General features: G+C 41.2%; 1 protein-coding gene across 1 annotated transcript in view; it reads left to right on the top strand.

Moving 5' to 3' along the window:
• Positions 1–970: 970 nt before the first annotated feature.
• LOC309548091 (uromodulin-like) overlaps positions 971–19,749 on the top strand; it is a gene marked incomplete at both ends in the record, with an annotated part of 64,027 nt that continues 45,248 nt past the window's right edge. The window contains 3 exons of the mRNA XM_082248055.1: positions 971–1,019; positions 6,422–6,493; positions 16,481–16,698. Of these exons, the coding sequence (XP_082104181.1) occupies positions 971–1,019; positions 6,422–6,493; positions 16,481–16,698 (339 nt within the window). The remainder of the gene's footprint in view (positions 1,020–6,421; positions 6,494–16,480; positions 16,699–19,749) is intronic.

The raw sequence follows: 19,749 nt of genomic DNA on the forward strand, positions 1-19,749 counted from the left end.
AAATAAATGAAAGTGGGTTTTTCCTTATGTTCTCAGTGTGGACTGTTTGGCCAATGTTAGTAAGTGTTGTGTGTACTTAGGCAAATTTTGTGATAGAAGAATGAGGATTGGGCTGTAAAGAGCTTCGAGTTCCACAATGCATAGAGTATATGGTATTCTTCTACCAATGGTTAAAAAAGAAGGCCTTTGCTTGTCCTGACATGATAAGCCTTTATACAAGTCTACAAAGCGTGATTTTTTTTTTGCAAAATCTAAAAATGCAGTTCTATTAGGTGATCGACTAGTGGCATTGTTGATGTCTCACTCCACAAATCACTAGATAAATGGCTAAATAAATGACACAGTTATATTTGTACTGTAAACCAGTAGTTCTGCATCTACTGCTGGCCACTGTTCTAAAATTAGGACCAAGCCTTTTTTTTTGGATTTGTCATAAAATTATCCTATGTGACTACTTTCTGTACTTAACAGAAGTTTAACATCAAACAGTTTGGTTTCCTCGTCATCAGGACTGTAACTATGAGTGATGATATGAAACCATTGAGAGGCCCACTGTTTCTTTAATCTCCATTTCAAAGGAAATTCTTCTGGTGATGCAAAATACTAGTACGTTCTGTAGCAATCAAAAGTTCCTGAACTATAGACACATCTGATTTATCTGAATTTATTAGCAAAATGTTTTTGCTACATTCATAAATCACTGTGCAATTAGACATTGCTGGCACCCAGTACACTCAAACTTCATAACCGTTGCATGGCCTGCTCTGACTAATCTTATCTAATCTAATCTTATTTTGTATACATGAATTTTTAAAGGTTCTCTGCTTCATTTTTGGAGGTAGATCATTTACTTTTGTTTCATTAACCTCTTAGACGGGACAAGGAGCACATCTCATAAAATATATGTAAAAATATAGTTTGAATAATGGGCTTTTCTAACATTTTATTCTTTCTTCTAGAGCCTATAACAATGACGTGCTTGTTAGTACTCCTTCTGGCACTATGCACTATTTTATCAGGTAATATACAATGTATCTCAAACAAAAAAAAAATAGAATAGCAATGTGATATGACTTTACTCCTACTTATCATGAGAAGAAATTTGTGGTTATTCATGGAAAAGCTACCCCATTGCTTCTGCCACCTATAGTCGCAATCCTACTGCGCCTAATAGAGATGGGCGAGCTGTTCGGACCAAGAATTGGTTTTGGCCCTGAACAGCGCCCATTCAGGTGTTCACCGAGCACCTGAATTTGCAGGGCGCTCGGTGGGATGTTCGCCAGCCGAACGCCCCACAGTGCGCTGCGTGCTGCACAGTGCATAGTGCAATGATTGGCTGAAGCAATGCACCTGACTACTGGTGCAAGGCTTTGCTCAATCAGGGCACAGAGCACTGTCAGAGCCCTGATTGAACTAAGTCATGATGAATTTGCCTAATCATGGCTTAGTTCTCATAGTCCCCCCAACACTATAAAAGGTTCCTTTCCACAGGAACCTATTGTAGTGTGTTGTTGGAAATAGATAGAGCAGCGCTCGGTGATAGCTAGTTAGTGTTATTGTGATTAAGGGTAAAGTGTCAGTGTGGTGTTAGTGTAGTGTTAGTGTGGAGTCAGTGTCCATCCTCAGGCAGGGTATGTTTGTCTCTTTTTACAGATTTTGGCTGTGCTCTCCAGCCACAGCATGCAGAGGAGGTGGTGGACTGGCTCACTAAACTATCCTCATCCTCCTCATTCTCTATCACCAAAGCTGACACTAGTTCGGAGTCCACTGAAGCTGCCGGTGTGGCCTATTCTGCCTCCTTGTCCACAGCTATTCCTCCCATAGCCGCATCATGCATGGAGAAGTCAGGTGAATTATTTAAACACAGCGTCAACCACTTGCTTCTTGAGGACGCACAGGCATTACCTGATTCTTATGTTGGTTCTGAGGTTGAGGAAGGGAGTAACATGAGCCTACAGAGAGGGGTTAACACTGATAAACAACAAATTGGCAGTCATGTTCCCCTGTGAACTTGGGCCTGAGTGTACTAAAATTTGGCTTTTTCACGTAAGGCGTGCTCACTGTGATGCAAAACTTTGCTATTTTCATCCAAAGTCTGCCAAAAAAACACCAGAATTTATCCAAAAAATCTTTACTCTTGTTCCGAGTGCACTAAATTGGGGCCACATCATATAGACTGGCTCCTCAAAATAAAGAAAGCTTGCAGGGAAAATCAATTTAAATGAACTTTCTTTTCCTTTATATATGTCAGTTTTGCTGCAGAAGGTTCCATACACAGGACAGATTGGCCACTTTATAGGCAGACAAAGGTGACCCCCCCCCCAGGAACTATATTTAAAGGATTTTTTCATGTTTATGTTTCACTTTAAGCATCATTAAAATCACTGCTCATTTAAAAACAATATTTTTTAAAAGTTTTTTTTTTTTGCATTGTCACATGTACCTCAGGGTAGTACCTGGGCCCCCATATTTTTTTGGCAAATAACTTGTATATACGTTTTTCGGGTTCTGGTTTCTAGACAGAACTTTTTCCCAGTCCTGGTGTGTTACAGAATCCGGGGGGTTTTCTGCCCATCCCTAGTGCCTAATGGTAGTTCAATCCCTGTTTATGTAGGAAATGTTGCAACGGCTAAATGCATACATTTTCACATATAAATAAAGTTGATTTATGCCATCTAAAAATATGAAATCTTTTGGCACAACAGATTAGACTGTGCGTCCCAATTCAGAACTAAACCCTTCTTTTCTTTACAGGCAACGAGTCTGCTATCTTAGCCTCTGTTTGATCTGCAGCTGCCATGGTGCTGCACATAATCAGTTGTGATATAAGCCATTTAAAGCTTGATAGTTCAGGCACTGGAGTCGGTGCGCACATGCTCTCTTAGCGTTGCACAATGACTCTCCCAACTATACATACTCCTTAGGGTGCACCGCACCCCCCTCCGTCTTCATAGGATGGGTCTCAGAACGGACTCCTTGTGCACCAGGTGTAGTAGGGATTGTGGGGACCTCATTCACCTCCTGTGGCGTTGCCCCAAGCTACATAGGTATTGGACGGCAGTGGTCCGGACTGTTAACGCTGCATTTTCACTGTCTGTACCGATGGACCCGAAGCCGTGCCTTCTTGGCATGGTGGAGGATTACTCACCTGATACCAAAGTGCGGTTGGCAATGTCAAGGGCTTTGTTTCAAGCCCGAAAGTTCATTTTCAGCACTCGACGTCCCAGTCCCCTCCCACATTGGAGATGTGGGTGCACGCCATGGGAACTACTCTGCGCTCCGAGCGCCTGATATATCAACATATATGTGTCCCGCTAAGGTATGAAAAAATTTTGGGTGGGTGGTTGGCGCAGCCGGGCCTGGCCCCCCGCAGATCTAATCATGGACTGCTTGTTGCAATAGTGCCCTATGTTTTTGATGTGGGGGTGATGAGGGAAATGTGTGTTGTGCCATGGGACCATGACTGGACAACTGGATGTATTTTGCTGGAGATGTGCTCATCTGGGAATGCTGTGTATATTCTACTGGATTGTTTATTCTCTCTTTGTAAGTGAGCTTATTATGTGAAACCGGTGAACCTTTATTTTCTTCAATAAACTTTGTTTCTGATTAAAAAAAAAAAAAAAAAGCTTGATAGTTCAGTTGAGAGTACAAGCAACTGTGACAGTTATCATTCAAGGCATGCCATTCAAGGCATGCCTTAAGTGTAACTTAAATGTAATTGGGAAATGTTTAGATTGATGGGCTTAGTTCTGTTTTAATTTCCTAGGACAGGATAAAAGATAAACACTAAAATCCTTTGGATATATTTGGAGATCAAAGGTGGATAGTAGTGAGATTTGCTCTCAATATGTCCTAGGAATTAATTAAAAAATTTGAATCTGACATATAAAACAATGCAAAAAGCAAAGGATAGCAAGCCACAATGAAAAATGCATCTTTCCTGACAGACTGCATGGCAGCATACCTTTGGGTAGATCCACCCTCCCTCTTACACCATAGCACCACACTCCCATAAATTTTGAGTCTGAGCCAGAGGTCAGACTCCTTTTTTGTCCTCCTCATAAGACCCATCATGTTTGGAGTTACCTTTTTGGAAGCAGCAGCAGCCTGGTCTCTTGAGGGAACAGCTGTGTGGATATATGGAGCATCTTGCAGCATCCTGGAGTGGGTCTATCACTAAAAACAGTGGCAATCATTGCAGTATTTCCCATTGGCAAAACAGGCCTTGGTTCCTGCTTTTGGTACCGAGTTATTGGAACCCAGTCCTTTCTTTCAGATGAGATCTTCTGCCACATAGTGCAATACTCCACCCTTGTTCATCTCTTTTCTGTTTTTTTTTTATCCAGAGGGGAAGAGACTTATCAGTCTTGGCTGTTTTTCTCTAATCTGATATCTATACATCCTACAACAGGATTTGAATAAATCTTGTTCAATTTGAAATTCTTTGTTTTTCTTTTGCTTCAGGCTTTAGCTGGACTTCAACTGATCCTAAGCTCTCTTAGAGGGCAGATCTTTGCAGTCCCTGTCAAATACAATATTTCATGAGTAAACTATCCCTTACTCATCCAATACTCTGATGAGGGGCAGCAACCGAGAACTGTGGGAGAGCTAAGACTCTTTACATGGGATTTACTACTTGCTTTGGACCTCCATGCCAGCTCCAGATGAGATTAAATTTCAGTACAGCTTGGGTAAAGACTGAGACATGAAGACAGCCACTCTAAGGGCCAGGAAATTTGCCAAGATTAGGACTTTTGGCTAGGAAGGATTCTTTGTTGACCACCAGCTCTAGATGGGATCAGCTTCAGTCCAGTTGGAATAAAGATTGAACCATGCTGACAATCTCTCTAAGGGCTACATCTTTAGCCAAGAAGTTTGCCAGAAACCAGGGCCTTTAGGACCCATTGGTGGGCTGCTGTTCTAGATGGTATCTCCCTAACTCCAATTTTGAGTAAAGTCTCAATCATGAAGGCAGACTTTCTAATGTTTATTTTTTAACTTAGTCGGGAGGTTTGCCAGGATGTGGGCCTTAGGCTATTAGGGATCCTTTTTGGCATTCTGACTAGTATGGGTAGTGTTTATACCCATAGTGGTTTGCAATCCAAGGTGGCTTTGGCATCATATGAGAACAAGCTCTCCCCATGTTCAGGACCACTAGTGATAACTGGTCCATGCTCTAGATATTGGGATACTTCGAGCATGCAGGCAAGCTACAGCTTTGCTCAGTGTTAGGACATCTTTTGGTCACTCTCTCTAGCAGAACCAGCAGGATGTAGATATCATCTAGGATCATCGATAGATAGGTTATGCCAGCTAGCCAACTGGCTTAGGGCTAGGTTCCTATGGAAACAGTGACAACACACTCAACCAGGAGTGTGTGGATTTCATGGGCTCCCTGTAACAAGGCACTGTGAATAGTTGTGGAGTGATGACATGATCCTCCACTAATACTGTTATGGGTCACTGTGGTGTGAATCTAGCTTCTGTTTCTGTTGGCTAGGCGATATAATTGAAACCCTACTGGCATCCCAACCCTTGTTTTTTTGGCTCCAAACCTATGCTGCCATGGAGTCTTTCAGGAAAATGGAAAATTGTCTGTCTAATACTTACTGTTATTTTGCTTTCCTGATGGACTCCATGGCAGCAGGAGTCCCTCCCAGTGTCACGAGTAGGATAGTTACAGAGCGTGACCTCTTGCTCAGCCTCAAAATTTATGGGAGTGGGGTCCTATGGTGTAGGAGCGAGGGAGGAGCTAACTAAACGTATGTTGCCATGGAGTCCATCAGGAAAGGAAAATTACAGTAAGTATTTGATAGGAAATGTTCTGCCTTCACAAATCTGATGGATGAACTTAACCTTAAATGTATATGTTCTGTTTGATTTAATAAAAGAGTAGAGACTGCTTGCTTGGCAAAGTAAATGTCCATTTAGTCAACAATCAAGTGCAAGGAAAAAAACTGTATTTTGCACATGATTGAATGATTGAAATGATTACAACTTCACATTATTCTCTAAGCTAACTGAACATTACTTTCTAAAGTTAACAGCTTTATTCCTTTAGTAAATCAACCCGAAAAATCAATATTGGTTTTACATTTTAAAAGTGTTTTAGTAGCAAGGAATACAAGTGGATGATATCCATTTAAAAACCCAGGTCTAGCAAAACATATAAAAAAAAATAATTTCTAACAGAAACTTGTTGAATAGACAATAAGAACAAGCCAAGACAACCTGTAATATAGTAAGTAAAACTGGATCATTTGTAATTGATAGCATATATATTAGTACTGTAAGAAGTCATAACATGTAACATTAAAATACAATTCATTTTTTTTTTTATTACAAACGTTTATTGAAATAAAAATAATTTGTAATATAAAGATCACATAATTCATTTTTTTGAACTTGTCTCCTTTAGTGCACTGTGCAGATGAAGTAGCTTGTGGTCCCTCTAACTGTGACTGTGACTTATCCAAATATAAGATAACAGGTACAGTATTTCCTTATAGCATCAGTATCCGCATTTAAATACAATTATTTTCTAATGACTTTATTGGCCCCTTCTGTAAGGACATTGACTTACTAAATGAGTAAAGGCTCTTTACTTAGCAAAATGTTCACTTTTACCAAGCATTTGCTCACTTTTTTTTAACTGCATGACAATAAATAAGACAAATCTGTGTTCATTTTAAATAGTCATGTGCAAAGTACATTAAAATATCTAAATTTTTGTTAGCACATGATTGGTTGATTGACATGAACACAGCTTAATCTTATTTACTAAGCTGAACATTTACTCTGCAGAGGGATCATTCATCACGTTAGGTGATTTGCCACTATTCTTTTACTAAAAATAACCCCCAAATGTACCATTATATTTTGGAATATATGACAAATTAGTAATGCTATGAAAATCCTATGCAAGTTACTAGAGATGAAAACTTTTCCATGTGCATTTTTTTTTTTAACATTTTACCTCTACTGTGTAGCTATGATGGGGCTTGGTAAATTAAGCACATTTCTGAACAACATTTCTCAACTTCAAATTTCACAAAACAGATTGTTTCAAGCTTAAATTTTAATGAAACTACAAAAATCCCCCCAAATATTGTACTGTATTTTAGTAGCTTTTTATTAATTTACATGCTTTCATTTTATGTGTATCATCAAAATTACATGCAGGCTAAGCTGTCAAGCAGTAGTGTCATTCAGTTGAGACAAATTGTAATACTTTGGAACAACTACTTGAAAGCTGTAACCAGGAGTGGTGCAAGGATTTTTGTGTAAACAGGCCAAAGTGCATTTTGCTGCCCCCACTGTCCTTCTGCCACCCCCCTCCTCTCTACAATGCTTCCCCCCATGTCCTCTGCTCAGATTGTCCCTATCGCCCATGTTCATACAAGGATTCACTCATTACTAAAATAAAAATATACATTTTTGTCATTCATGTATAAATGTGTAACTGAGGGCTTTATAAAGTGTTTAGGCTGGTTTTAGAGTGCCTCAAACCCTGATTATGGGGGTTTTGGTCCTGAAATGGGTAACCTGCTGCTGGTGACCTTTGAATCCCCAGGAACAAATGTGTACATTACCCTGTTAAAGGACAAGTCTTTGCTGGTGATGAGTTACTTATTATTAGGAGTATGGACTGTTTTGTTTATTTTATGCAGCAAATCAGGCTATTTTGAGTTCCATGTGACCAATAAAAGACTGCTTTGCCTTCACCAACATGGCTGACTGGGGTTTCCCTGATATCACAATATATTACTGGTGTTCAGTGGAACATTATCACTATCCAGATTCCCTGATATTGTCCCCTGCAATTTTTCAGTTTCCTCCATATAGAGGTAATATGAAAGTGTAAGCATTCACTTCAGATCAGTGGTTACTAAGGGGTTCATTTACTGAAGGCAAATAGGTTGTTCATTTTTCAAGGGAAAATGCACTTTGCAAGAGACTTTTTCTCCAGAACTTAATGAATGTGGTAATATTTTACTTTGCAAAAAAATACCCAATCACATGCAAGGAAATGTTTTTATTTTTTTTAATTTTTGCTTGCACGTGAATGAATGATGGAAATCAGCAGAGGTTTACCTCATTCCCTAGACTCTGTGGAATATTGCCTTGCAAAGTGCAATTTCCCTTACAAAGTAAACAGTCTATTTGCCTTTAGTAAATTAACCCCATAGTCTCAAATTAATGGAAATACTTGACATAAGGAAATCTACATTATGTCCTGAATGATACAGGAGGTATCCAATTTTATGATCAGACCACTGTTCCTTACATAATGTAATATTAAGAAAGCAGTTAGCTGTTTTGTATGACATATATTAGGAAATATCCCAGAGCCACTAACCAGATTTCAACTGAAATTTTTACAGCATGTTAGAAATGAAGGAAAGGTCTGTCTTGGTCAGTACCACTTTCTAAAGCCTCATGCACAAGCATATTAGAAAAAAAATCTCCTATCTACACCCTATCGTATCAGGAGATGGCAAAATAATCAAGCATAAAAATACTTGTTTATATGCATTTATGCCTGTTTACAGGTGTATGATATTTAGAAAAAATATTCAATTATTCTAGCTACAGGAACAAAATTTTGGCATAAACATGTGTTTATGCGTGTTTGGATGCATTAACCACTTGCCCCCCGGAAAAAATTTGCTTCCCTTCCTGACCAGGCCATTTTTTTGCGATACAGAACTGCGTTATTTTACCTGAAAATTGCGCGGCCGTACGATGCTGTACCCAAAAAAAAATGTATGTCCTTTGGGGGGCATGGCTGACAATGAAAGGACGCACATTGTTGAGCCCTGTGATCCCGTGGCGGTGGCAGGCCGCTTTTTAGGACACATACACCCGCGATCGGCATGTCAGCAGCAAGCTCTCACCCTGCTGAGCCTGTTGAGCTACAGCAGGGCTCTATGCAGCGGTACCTGCTCTGCACAGCTCCACCTGATCCTTGGACCCCCCAAGCAAGACAAGATGGTGCCCGGCCACACTACATGGAAAACTAAGCCTCCTCCTTCCACATCCATAGCAGCTCATGCCTGTGAGGACACTGGCTATACAGTCTGACCCTCCAGCCCCTGCAAGCAGGTCAGTGACTCCTTCTGACCCACACATGGGTGCTGACTCTTCAACCTCGAGGGGATCTGAAGCTACAGTCCCTTTATCTGCGTTTAGAGCTGACTTTGAGTCCTGGGCAGTAAAAATGAAAGCATCGCTGCATGTGGAGTTAAATACTCTAAAGAACCAGGTCTCTGCAAATGAGGTGGTTTTATCAGCTTTGGCTGCAACCCAAGATGATCATGCGACTTGCATAACGGCACTTAAGTCTGCTTCTAAAGCTCATCTTCATTGTCTGTGGCAACACCAGCTCCATATAAAAGACGGTGAAAACAGAAGTCGCAGAAATAACATCAGGCTTCAGGGCATACCACATCTGCTGCTTAAGGCCCACTGTTATATTTATCCTCAACCAGGTTCTAGGTAGGGCTTTACTACCTATTGAACTGGCTCGAATACATAGTGTGGGAGGATTTGGTGGGGAATGTGGATCCCGCCCTCGAGATGTCCTGTGCAGGGTTCACAACTATACCCTGAAAGAAGAAGTAATGCGTAAAGCATGGCGCTTGGGACCAGTAGACATTGACATTGACAGGACATTGACATCGCAACACATTATATATGAGGAGGGGGGTCCACCCCCTATTGGATCTTATATGACAAGCCGGGGCTACATACACCTGGGGCCACCCCTTCAGCGTCAAGGTGACACGCAATGACAACAAATTTGTTCAGTCGGATCTGGATCAACTCCCTGATCTCTTCTTCTTCCTCGAGCAAGACCCGATAGACATTCCGAATTGGTTGGATCCTCCAGATGATTGCCCAAGGCAGCCAGGACCTGGTCCTCTTCCACAAAGACGCAGACATCCGAGATCCAGATCGGCGTTTTTGGATCCCGTGACACGTTGTCCCACCTCATTAGAGGATTGACCAGGTCCTTTTTACTGATGGGTCCACTGAGGATCCTGCTTAACCTGCTTGGCATATCGCAAAGGGGACCTATTCCACAAAGATGCAGACATCCGAGATCCAGATCGACATCTTTGAATCCTGTGACACATTGTCTCACCTCACCAGAAGATTGACCAGGACCTTTTTACTGATGGTCCGCCGAGGATCCTACTTAACCTGCTTGGCATATCGCAAAGGGGATCTATCTGTTTACTGGACTCCTGCCAGGTTTGCATTGGCTATATCTTCTCATTTATGCTCTCTCCTTCCTCTTGGATACAATCACATATCCCGTTATGTTGGTCTTTAATAGGTGATAGGTTGCTGGAACTACAGGTCCTACCCCTGCCCTTTGCTAGTGTGATCTGTCTGGCTGGGGTTTATAAAGGACAGTAGGGACCTAGTACATCCTCATGCTGTTCTACTATGTATTTAGTTTCAAACCAACTTAGGTACCGTTTTTCCTTTCTCCCTATTTAAGTCCTTACCATAGATAGACCTGTTATTTGCAGGAAACCCACCCTCTTCATACCCATGTGTGTATACCTACTGACTCCTCTAGGAGAGAGAGATCTGGATCTATGTGTAGACATACACTTGAAAGGTGGAGTGCTCACTGTGGAAGCCGATTCCTGCCTTATCGGAGATCATTGAGCATGACTCAACCCTTCAAAGCCGTACCTCTTACACTTGTTTGGGCATTTTCTAGTGTATATCAGCTCTGTGTTTGCCTCCACTTACAATTGAGGTTTTGCTGGATTCTTTATAGATAATAAGTGAATGACTCAAAGCTAGAATGTTACCAGGATACCAATATCACATACGCCTGTCTGACTGGACGCGCTCCCAATCCTACTTCGGTTGTTGGCCTACTCACCTGGTGTGTCGTGAATTTATAGCTATCCTTTGGTATTTGTTTTTCATTATTTCATTGTTTATTCTGTTCTTACACATTTTAAGTTTCTAATAATGGGTGTGCTATATATATGATAAATATGCCTGCAATGCTGTCGAGACCACAATTCGGATTTCTTTCCTTTGACCTCTCTCCCACAATAGGATTGGCACGGTTTGTGCCTACAGCATGATTACACACGTAGTACCTCGCTTTTGCGAGCACTTTAGTTTCTTTCCGACAACCCTCTTTGGTGTCCCTTTTTCTAATCTTACTTTTTTCTCTTTTTTCTGAATCTCTCTATTTCCTCCCTCTACCTTTTTCTGCTCCCCTCTTTGCCCCCCCTTTTTTTTCTTTTTTTTCCTTCTCCTCTCTTCCCCCCTCAACCTATTCCCCTTCAACACTCCATTATGGTTCATATGGTAAGCTCTCGCTCAAGGTTGAAATTTGGCTCATATAACATTAATAGCCTCAATGTTGCCGCTAAACGAGGACAAATACTCTATCAAATGCACAAATGCCAGGTTGGAGTGCTCCTCCTGCAAGAGATGCTCTTTCACTCTAACTCTACCCCTTCCTGTTCTGACAGATACTTCAACAGGTGGATCCACAGTACCAATCTGTTGCAGAAATCCAAGGGAGTCTCCATTGCCCTCCACAAAACGCTCCCCATTGAAATGATAGATCACGTCTCTGACCCACAGGGAAAGTATGTTTTTGTCAAATTCTCCCTCTGGGGAACTAAATTCACAGTGGCTAACATATACCTCCTAAATGTTAACCAAGTCCCATCAGCCTTGCAGTACCTAAAGATTCTGTCAGGTTTCACGGAGGGCAAGCTCATCCTAGGGGGAAATTTTAACATCCCACTGGAACCACTTCTGGATTCATCTTACTCAAGATCCTCAATATCTTTCTAACACCTGAAGGCCCTAAAGCGTGCTTTTTTAATCTGTATCTTATTGATATATGGAGGATATTGTATCCTAAATCCAGGAATTACACTAATTTCTCTCATGTCCATCAGTCATATAGTCGCATCGATTACTTTTTAATCGATCATAGCTGTTCAGATTGGTCTCCTGAATGTAAAATGGATTCTATGGTTTGGTCCGACCACTCCCCAAAATAGTTAACATTTTTGATTCCCTCCACACCGAGTGGACCTGGCATTTGAATGACTCGCTACTCTTGAACTCGGAATGCGTTGCACAGGTTTCGGAGACCATTTCTTTTTTCTTTGTGGATCATGTTACGGACACCACTTCACTACCCATTCAATAAGAGGCACTTAAATCTGTCCTGTGAGGCAGCTTCATTCAAATAGGGGCCTAATTGAAGAAAGAATGCTCTGCCTCCAAGGTGGTTGCAGTCCAGAAGTTTAGAACCTTGGAAACGGAACACAAGCGTGCTCCTACAGTGGAAACCCTTACAGAAGTTTCCTCGGCAAAGGTCTCAACTCCGGGAATTGAAGGCGTCTGCTCTACACTAACATAAATTACAGGACAAATGTGGTAGACCTTTAGCCCGCTCCCAACAATCCAAAGATACCTTCTAATTTTATAACTTACATCCAAGATAAGTCCGGAGAATCAATCTCTTTACCCTCAAAAATAGGCTATAGCTCAGACATTTAAAGTTATATACCATTCCCTATATAATATTCCCACAGCAGAACCTTCTAGCTCTTCAGTCACCTTAGAGGTGGATAAGGCATCCGACATTGTGAGGACAGCACTACCCACTAAATACGATGACACTATAAGCGAACTTGAAATAAAAGCAGCTCGTCCCAGGATAAGGTATGAAAGGCTTTCTCTCCCAAAAATTAGAGGAGATATCTGGAGTACCAGATCCTTCTTTATACCACAAGGCAGTTGTACTTACTCGTATAGTGGACTGGTTTCACCATCACTCGTCCAAACTCTGGGTCCAACTGGAACACCACCTGAACCCAATTGGTCTTGCTTTACCGTGGACACCCACAGTCTTTCGTAAGAACACGCCACTCTCCAGTGACCTTACTCGTCAGGCAATCCAGATTTGGGACCACTTGACACCCAATCGGTGCCATACCCAAACTGTTGGGACCCATGACTCCTTTTTTTGGGACTCCAGCCTTTCCACCGACTGTTAGTGGGACAGGATTCGGACCATGGTGTAAGGAAGATCACAGATGCCTCGCCTAAGTCCTTTGTGGAGACCCATCTTTAATGACTGATTTCCCCATCCGGGCAACCCCCCAATACCCAATAGGGTGGTTTTAGAGACAACAAGTGTTATCATACCTCCATAATTTTCCTTCCTTATCAGATATAATATCTGAAGCATCAGGATTTAAAGATATGTTATTGCAGACTGATCCCCCAACTCATGTCGTCTCTCAACTTTATTCCCTACTGCCTAATGCTTTCTCTCCTGACCTTCCACAATACATGCGGGTTTGGGAAATGAGCTTCAACATACTATTTTGCTTATGGTCTGGCAAACATGCTTCATTTTGACACATAAGCTCTCCCTACCAACTAAAACCCAAGAAAAAGGGTTTAAGTTGGTGACTAGGTGGTACAGATGTCCTTCTACTTTTAAATATATTGACCCTTTCTTGCCTGATACTTGTTGGAGATGCTTGTCTTCTAGAGGTACCTTCCTCCACATATGGTGGGACTGCCCTCCCATTCGGAAACGTTGGGAAACAACCTTTGCTTTGTACTGCAGGCTGATGGCGACTTCTATCCAACCCTAACCAGAGATAGCCCTACTGTCTATGATCTCGGGCTCTTTCAAATCAATTAAAAAAGATGTCCTGCGACATTTCTGAGCTGCAATCAGGGTAGTGATTTCTTGATATTGGGGATCGTCAGATATGCCTTCCCTGGGTGATTGGGCCATATATATGAGGTATATCATATTAGAGACCTGGAGCGCCTGTTGGCTCAGGAAACCAGTAAAGAGGAACAATTCTCCATCACTTGGACCTCATGATCCATGTTCCAATACTCTATGGAATTTGCCGGGTGGGCTGAGGGTACACTTGATTAAAACACCCATTAGCCATAATAAGTGTGCTTCTGCCTCTCTTTGTTTCTTTTTCCTTGTCTTCCCCTCTACTTCTTTCACTATTTCCTCCCCCTATAGTAATTACTTAAAGATTCTGAATTATACCAGAGCACCAGTTCCACAAAGCTTTTCCTTTACAACAAGTCTTAAGTGATCTCTCCAGCATACCACTCTCTGAGTAATTGAGTTTCTCAGTACAATGTATGATGCCTTAATATTCCATATTATGTTCATATATCAACACCTGATGTTTACGTTGAGTTGTTGCTCTATATCTATATTATGTGATTACTCTTCAATTAAATAAGATTGAACTAATATGTATGTCTTTTTTTCCCCACAAATAGATCTTTCTATTGGTGGTATTTGATCACCTCTGCAGTTTTTGTTTTTTGCGCTATAAACAAAAACAGAGGAAAATAAAAAAACCTAATATAATAATATATATAATATAATAATATATAATATAAAAAACAAATGTAATAAAAAAAATGTAAAAAAATATAATTTCTTCATCAATTTAGGCCAATATGTATTCTGCTATATGGTTTTGTTTAAAAAAAATTCCAAGAAGTGTATATGTGACACTTTTTGGGGGATCAATACAGTGATAAGTGCTAAAAATATGCATTGTCACTTGTATGTAATGACACTGCCAGGGAAGGGGTGATCAAAGGGTTAAATGTGCGCCTGGGGAGTGCTTGCTAACTGTGTAGGGGTGCTTTTACTATGAGAAGGCAGAGATCAGTGTTCCTGCTTTTTAGGAACACAAGATCACAACCTTCCTTTTCTCACACAACAGTGATCTGCCTTGTTTAAACAAGCAGAACGCCGTTCTGTCTGTGTCCTGAATGATCGGTGGGTCCTGGCAAATTGGCTGTGTCCAGACCCAGAATTGCGGGATCACGTACAGGTATGTAATCCTGCCCAGGGGAGCGGCTTTGCCTCCTTATATTTACAGTATATGGTGGGCAAATGGTTAATGTGCATTTAGTTACATACACATGTAAATTATTCCCATAAACTACTCTCCGAATGCAGCTTTGGGTTCTACTGTACATGGGCACATAGGCTGACAGTGAACTGCGTTTAGGCTCGGTTCCAGAGGCATAACTAGAACCTTCAGGGCCCCAGTGCAAGAAACCATGAAAGGCCCTTCCCTTCCCATCAAGCCTGGTGCTCTTCCCATTGATCCTGGGGTCCTTTACTCTTGTTGTGGGGCCCTTTATTAAGGTCCTGCAGCGGGACCCTTTCACAAGTTCTGCAGTGGGCCCCCTTCCTGCCATCTTGGGGCCTCCCCACAGTGGTGGAATGCCAGTTACAAGTGTGACCTTTGCGATCCTGGAAGTTCACCCATTGGTGTCAGTAGTTTTTATTTTTTGGTATTTTAATTGTATTATTTTTTTATCATTCTATTTTATTTTTTTACAATGTCAACGACTATGACTCTGTCCGTTCAGAAAAGGAAGGAGCTGGTAAATTACATATTTATGGACCCCTTCCTGGTTCTCTATTGTGCAGCAGCCGGCAGGAGAGGGGAGGGAGCACAGAGGGGGGGGGGCAGGGGAGCACACAGGGGCCCAGAGACAGCAGAACACAAGTGAACTGGATAGGAAGAGTGGCAGGGCAGCATACAGAGGAACCAATCTCCTCCATTTTCCTTCTGCAGCTACAGGGAGAAAAAGGAGGACAGCGATTTCTCTACATGCTGCCCCCGCCGTCCCTCCTATCCAGGTGTACAGGGGAGTTGCACAGGCCCCCTGGAGCATGGAGCGTGGTTGCAATTGCAACCCCTGCAACCCCTGTAGTTACGCCCCTGCTCGGTTCACATGTATGCAAATTGGATACATTTTGAACGGCATCGGATTTGGATAACATGTCAATCGACAGCCTTCTCAATGCAGCTGGTTCACACATGTGCGGGGTGGCCGCAGTGTGGTTTTAAAAAGAGTTCAGTGCAATTTTGGGTCCAATTCAGGTGCAATTTCTAGTAAAAACGTGCACCTGAATCGCACCTGAACCGGTTAACAGAACCGCTCTGGACTCCCGCACTGAAACTGTGGCCGCATAGTTGTGAACCTGGCCTTAGAGGCATTAAAAAATGTATGCTATACGCATACATTATGTCCATGTGCATGATGCCTAACACTTTTTAAATAAGCTGTGCAGTGTGCCAGGTGCAAATAAGCCGCCGGAAAGGGATGAACATTTCCATCAACTGTATGACTTAGAAGGGAATTTACTAAGATTGAAGCAGCTGTTAAAAACAATCAATCAGCTTTTAGCTTTCATTTTCAAAATCTTATTGAACAAGCTGAAAGTAGAAGCTGATTGGTTAATATGCGTAGCTGCTCCAGTTTTAGCAAATTCCCCTCATTTTGCTTCATTATTAGTTTATCTACTGTACATGTTGGTAACAGCATTTGGTCTTTTTATTATGTTATGGTTAAAATGTCCCACTGTCATATATTTTTTTTTTATTTCATAATTTAGTGGTCCCTGCAAATGTAACAGTTGAGTGCTCTAGTGGACAAATGGACATATACATTTCTAAGTGTCAACTGCAAAAGAACAATTTTAATATCTACAATCTGGAACTGAGTAATAACACTGGAATTGAATGTAACAACTTGAATGTGTCTGTGAATAATGAACCTCAACTAGCTTTTCACAATCCTCTGGCTTTTGGGAAATGTGGCAACAATATAACAGTAAGTGAAACTTGAACGAATTGAATTAACAATAATTAAACACTAATAAGAATGTATGCTGTTAGGTATTGGTGTTGGAAGACTAGCATTTTATAATTTGGTGTAAACTATTCCTAACTTTTAACCTCACCCCAAAGCTGGCTATAGACTGATCGAAATTCTACCGGTTCAGCAGGGATTGTCCAAATTTTATTCATTGTGTGGCTATCCCTGCTCAACAGACGTCAATCAGTCATTTGCTGATCAGCATCTGCAGCCAATCGGTTGAAAACGCTGATCAGTGTATTGCCAAATCTGCTCTTTTTTTTTTTTTTTTCATTCTGCCCACTGGCTGAACGAAAAAAATATCCAATAATGGCCAGCTTTCCTCTTAGGGCAGGGGGTGTCCAAACTATGGTCCTCCAGCTGATGCGGAACTACAAGTCCCATGAGGCATTGTAAATCTCTGACATTCACAGACATAACTATACATGATGGAAATTGTAGTTCCTGAACAGCTGGAGGGCCATAGTTTGGACACCCCTGGACTAGGGGGTATATTGCTAAAGCAGTAAATGTGACATTTGCCTAACATTGACTGCAGGTATACAGTATCTCCCAAAAGTGAGTACACCCCTCACAATTTTGTAAATATTTTATTATGTCTTTTCATGTGACAACACTAAAGAAATGACACTTTGCTACAATGTAAAGTAGTGAGTGTATAGCTTGTATAACAGTGTAAATTTGCTGTCCCCTCAAAATAACTCAACACACAGCCATTAATATCTAAACCGCTGGAAACAAAAGTGAGTACACCCCTAAGTGAAAATATCCAAATTGGGCCCAAAGTGTCAATATTTTGTGTGGCCACCAATATTTTCCAGCACTGCTTTTCACCTCTTGGGCATGGAGTTCACCAGAACTTCACAGGTTGCCACTGGAGCCCTCTTCCACTCCTCCATGATGACATCACGGAGCTGGTGGAGGTTAGAGACCTTGGGCTCCTCCACCTTCAGTTTGAGGATGTCCCACAGATGCTCAATAGGGGTTAGGTCTGGAGACATTTTAAACATATGTACTGGGAAGATACAGTGTAACTTTTGGTGAGATCAAAATAACACTTTCCAGGTCAAACAAAAATGTTGTAATGATTTAACTAAGATTTATTGCAGAGTCCTATCTACTGCTGTCCTGCTGAAACTCAAACATTTATAGGTACTTTTATTTACTTCTTGGACAAACAAACAGCACTTACCACTACATCACAATGAGATGCAATTGATGAGATGCATCAGTGCTCAGGCTGGTGGCCAATGACAGCCCAACGCAAGCTCAATCCTTTAGAAAAGCCAGCACTTTGGGTGAATCCACAAATATCCTGTATTCATAAAAGTGGCCATACGTAAATAGAAAATAGTTCGAAAAAGCATTCGATAAGCCAGATCCTTCATCTTTAGAAACGTTAGTTAACTCTCGAAACGCAAACTTTTATCGCAAAAAAAAGATCCGCCATGTCGGAATTTTGTAGCAATGATTTTCTAAACATTGTTAGGGAAATCGATCGTAAATAGTTTGATAAAACGTACAGTGCATGTGCATGTGAAAATGTAACCCCAAAAGTACAAGCAACTAAAAGAAAGATTGTTCTACTTGCAGAACTTTTATTAATTTAATTTCACTAAAACTGAAACCATTTTCCCTGTTACATACTTTCCGCTGGTCATGTGATCAATCAACAAAAATGTTACCATTTATGACTTTAACGATAGCTAATATGTCAACAAGTGTGAAAACAATTCGATACAATGATGAGGTTTTTTTAAATGATTTTCTATCCATGTATGACCAGGCTCCACAGTGAAAGGCAACGTGCTTTGACCACTAGGCCTTAAAGCGGAGCTCCGGTCATTTTTGTGTTTATTAAAAGTTAGCAGCTACAAAAAGTGTAGCTGTTGACTTTTATTAAACACACACTCACCTGTCCCAGGAACCAGCGATGTGCGCACCCGAACCGTCGCTTCACTCCCTCTCCTCTCCCTGGCACTGGCATTTCAAATATGGGTACCCAGCTGTGACAGCTTGCGGCTTCGCAGCCGGGTGTGCACTGCACATGCATGAGTCATGTTGCTCCTGCTGAATGGTCCAGCAGTCTTCTGGGACCTGTGACCTGTCCCAAAAGACTGCAGGCAGGGAGGGGGAGAGGAGAATTTCAGCTCGGAGCTAGGCGTAGGTAGTGGGAGTGGGTACCTGTCAAAACTAGGTACCCCCCCCCCCCAAAAAAAATGACATGCCAAATGTGGTGATGGGGGGGGGGGTGCTTAAAGTGGAGTTTTCTTTTTTGTGTGGAGCTTCGCTTTAATCATGGACTTTGTTACACAATAACACAATATATATATATAAAGATATAAAACCCATGTTAAAAAGGGGAGGAAATAATAGAAACCAGGGTAAACATTAAATGACAGATGGGTGTAAACAGGAAACAATATATATATATATATATATACATATATATATATATATATATATATATATATATATATATATATATATACAGTATAGTGAAAGCGATTAGATAACACAAAACCCTGCTTGCTTCTTTTCAATCTCAGTTTGCTACATTAATTGATCTTGAGAAACATAAAGGAGTTATAAGTCCTAAAACAGCTGAGAATTTACTGGTGTTAGAACTGGTTACTCCTGTTTTTTAACATTCACCTAAAATCCATAAATTGGGTGTCCCCTGGGACAGGAGTCAATTTGATTTGGGGCCCATGGAATCCAGCTTACCTTAGAGAGGTTGGAAAATTCCTGTCTAAGCTTCCCAGGTCCCTCTTATGTTTAAGTCACCCTGTGTCTATTAGGGGCACAGGGTGACTGAGAATGATGGACAACTACTTAATGGACACTGAGAATATGGTTTGGATTACTTCAAATGGGACAGTAATATGTATCCACAATATCCCTCAAGAAATCTATGATACATTAATCCCACTGTATCAGAATGATGGAACATTGTATGAACTTTGCCTCATAGACTTTTGTAGGTCCGAGACAGATAGTCTGCTA

Source organism: Pelophylax lessonae, assembly GCF_965119305.1.
Source record: "Pelophylax lessonae genome assembly, chromosome: 2".
Classification (NCBI taxonomy): domain Eukaryota; kingdom Metazoa; phylum Chordata; class Amphibia; order Anura; family Ranidae; genus Pelophylax; species Pelophylax lessonae.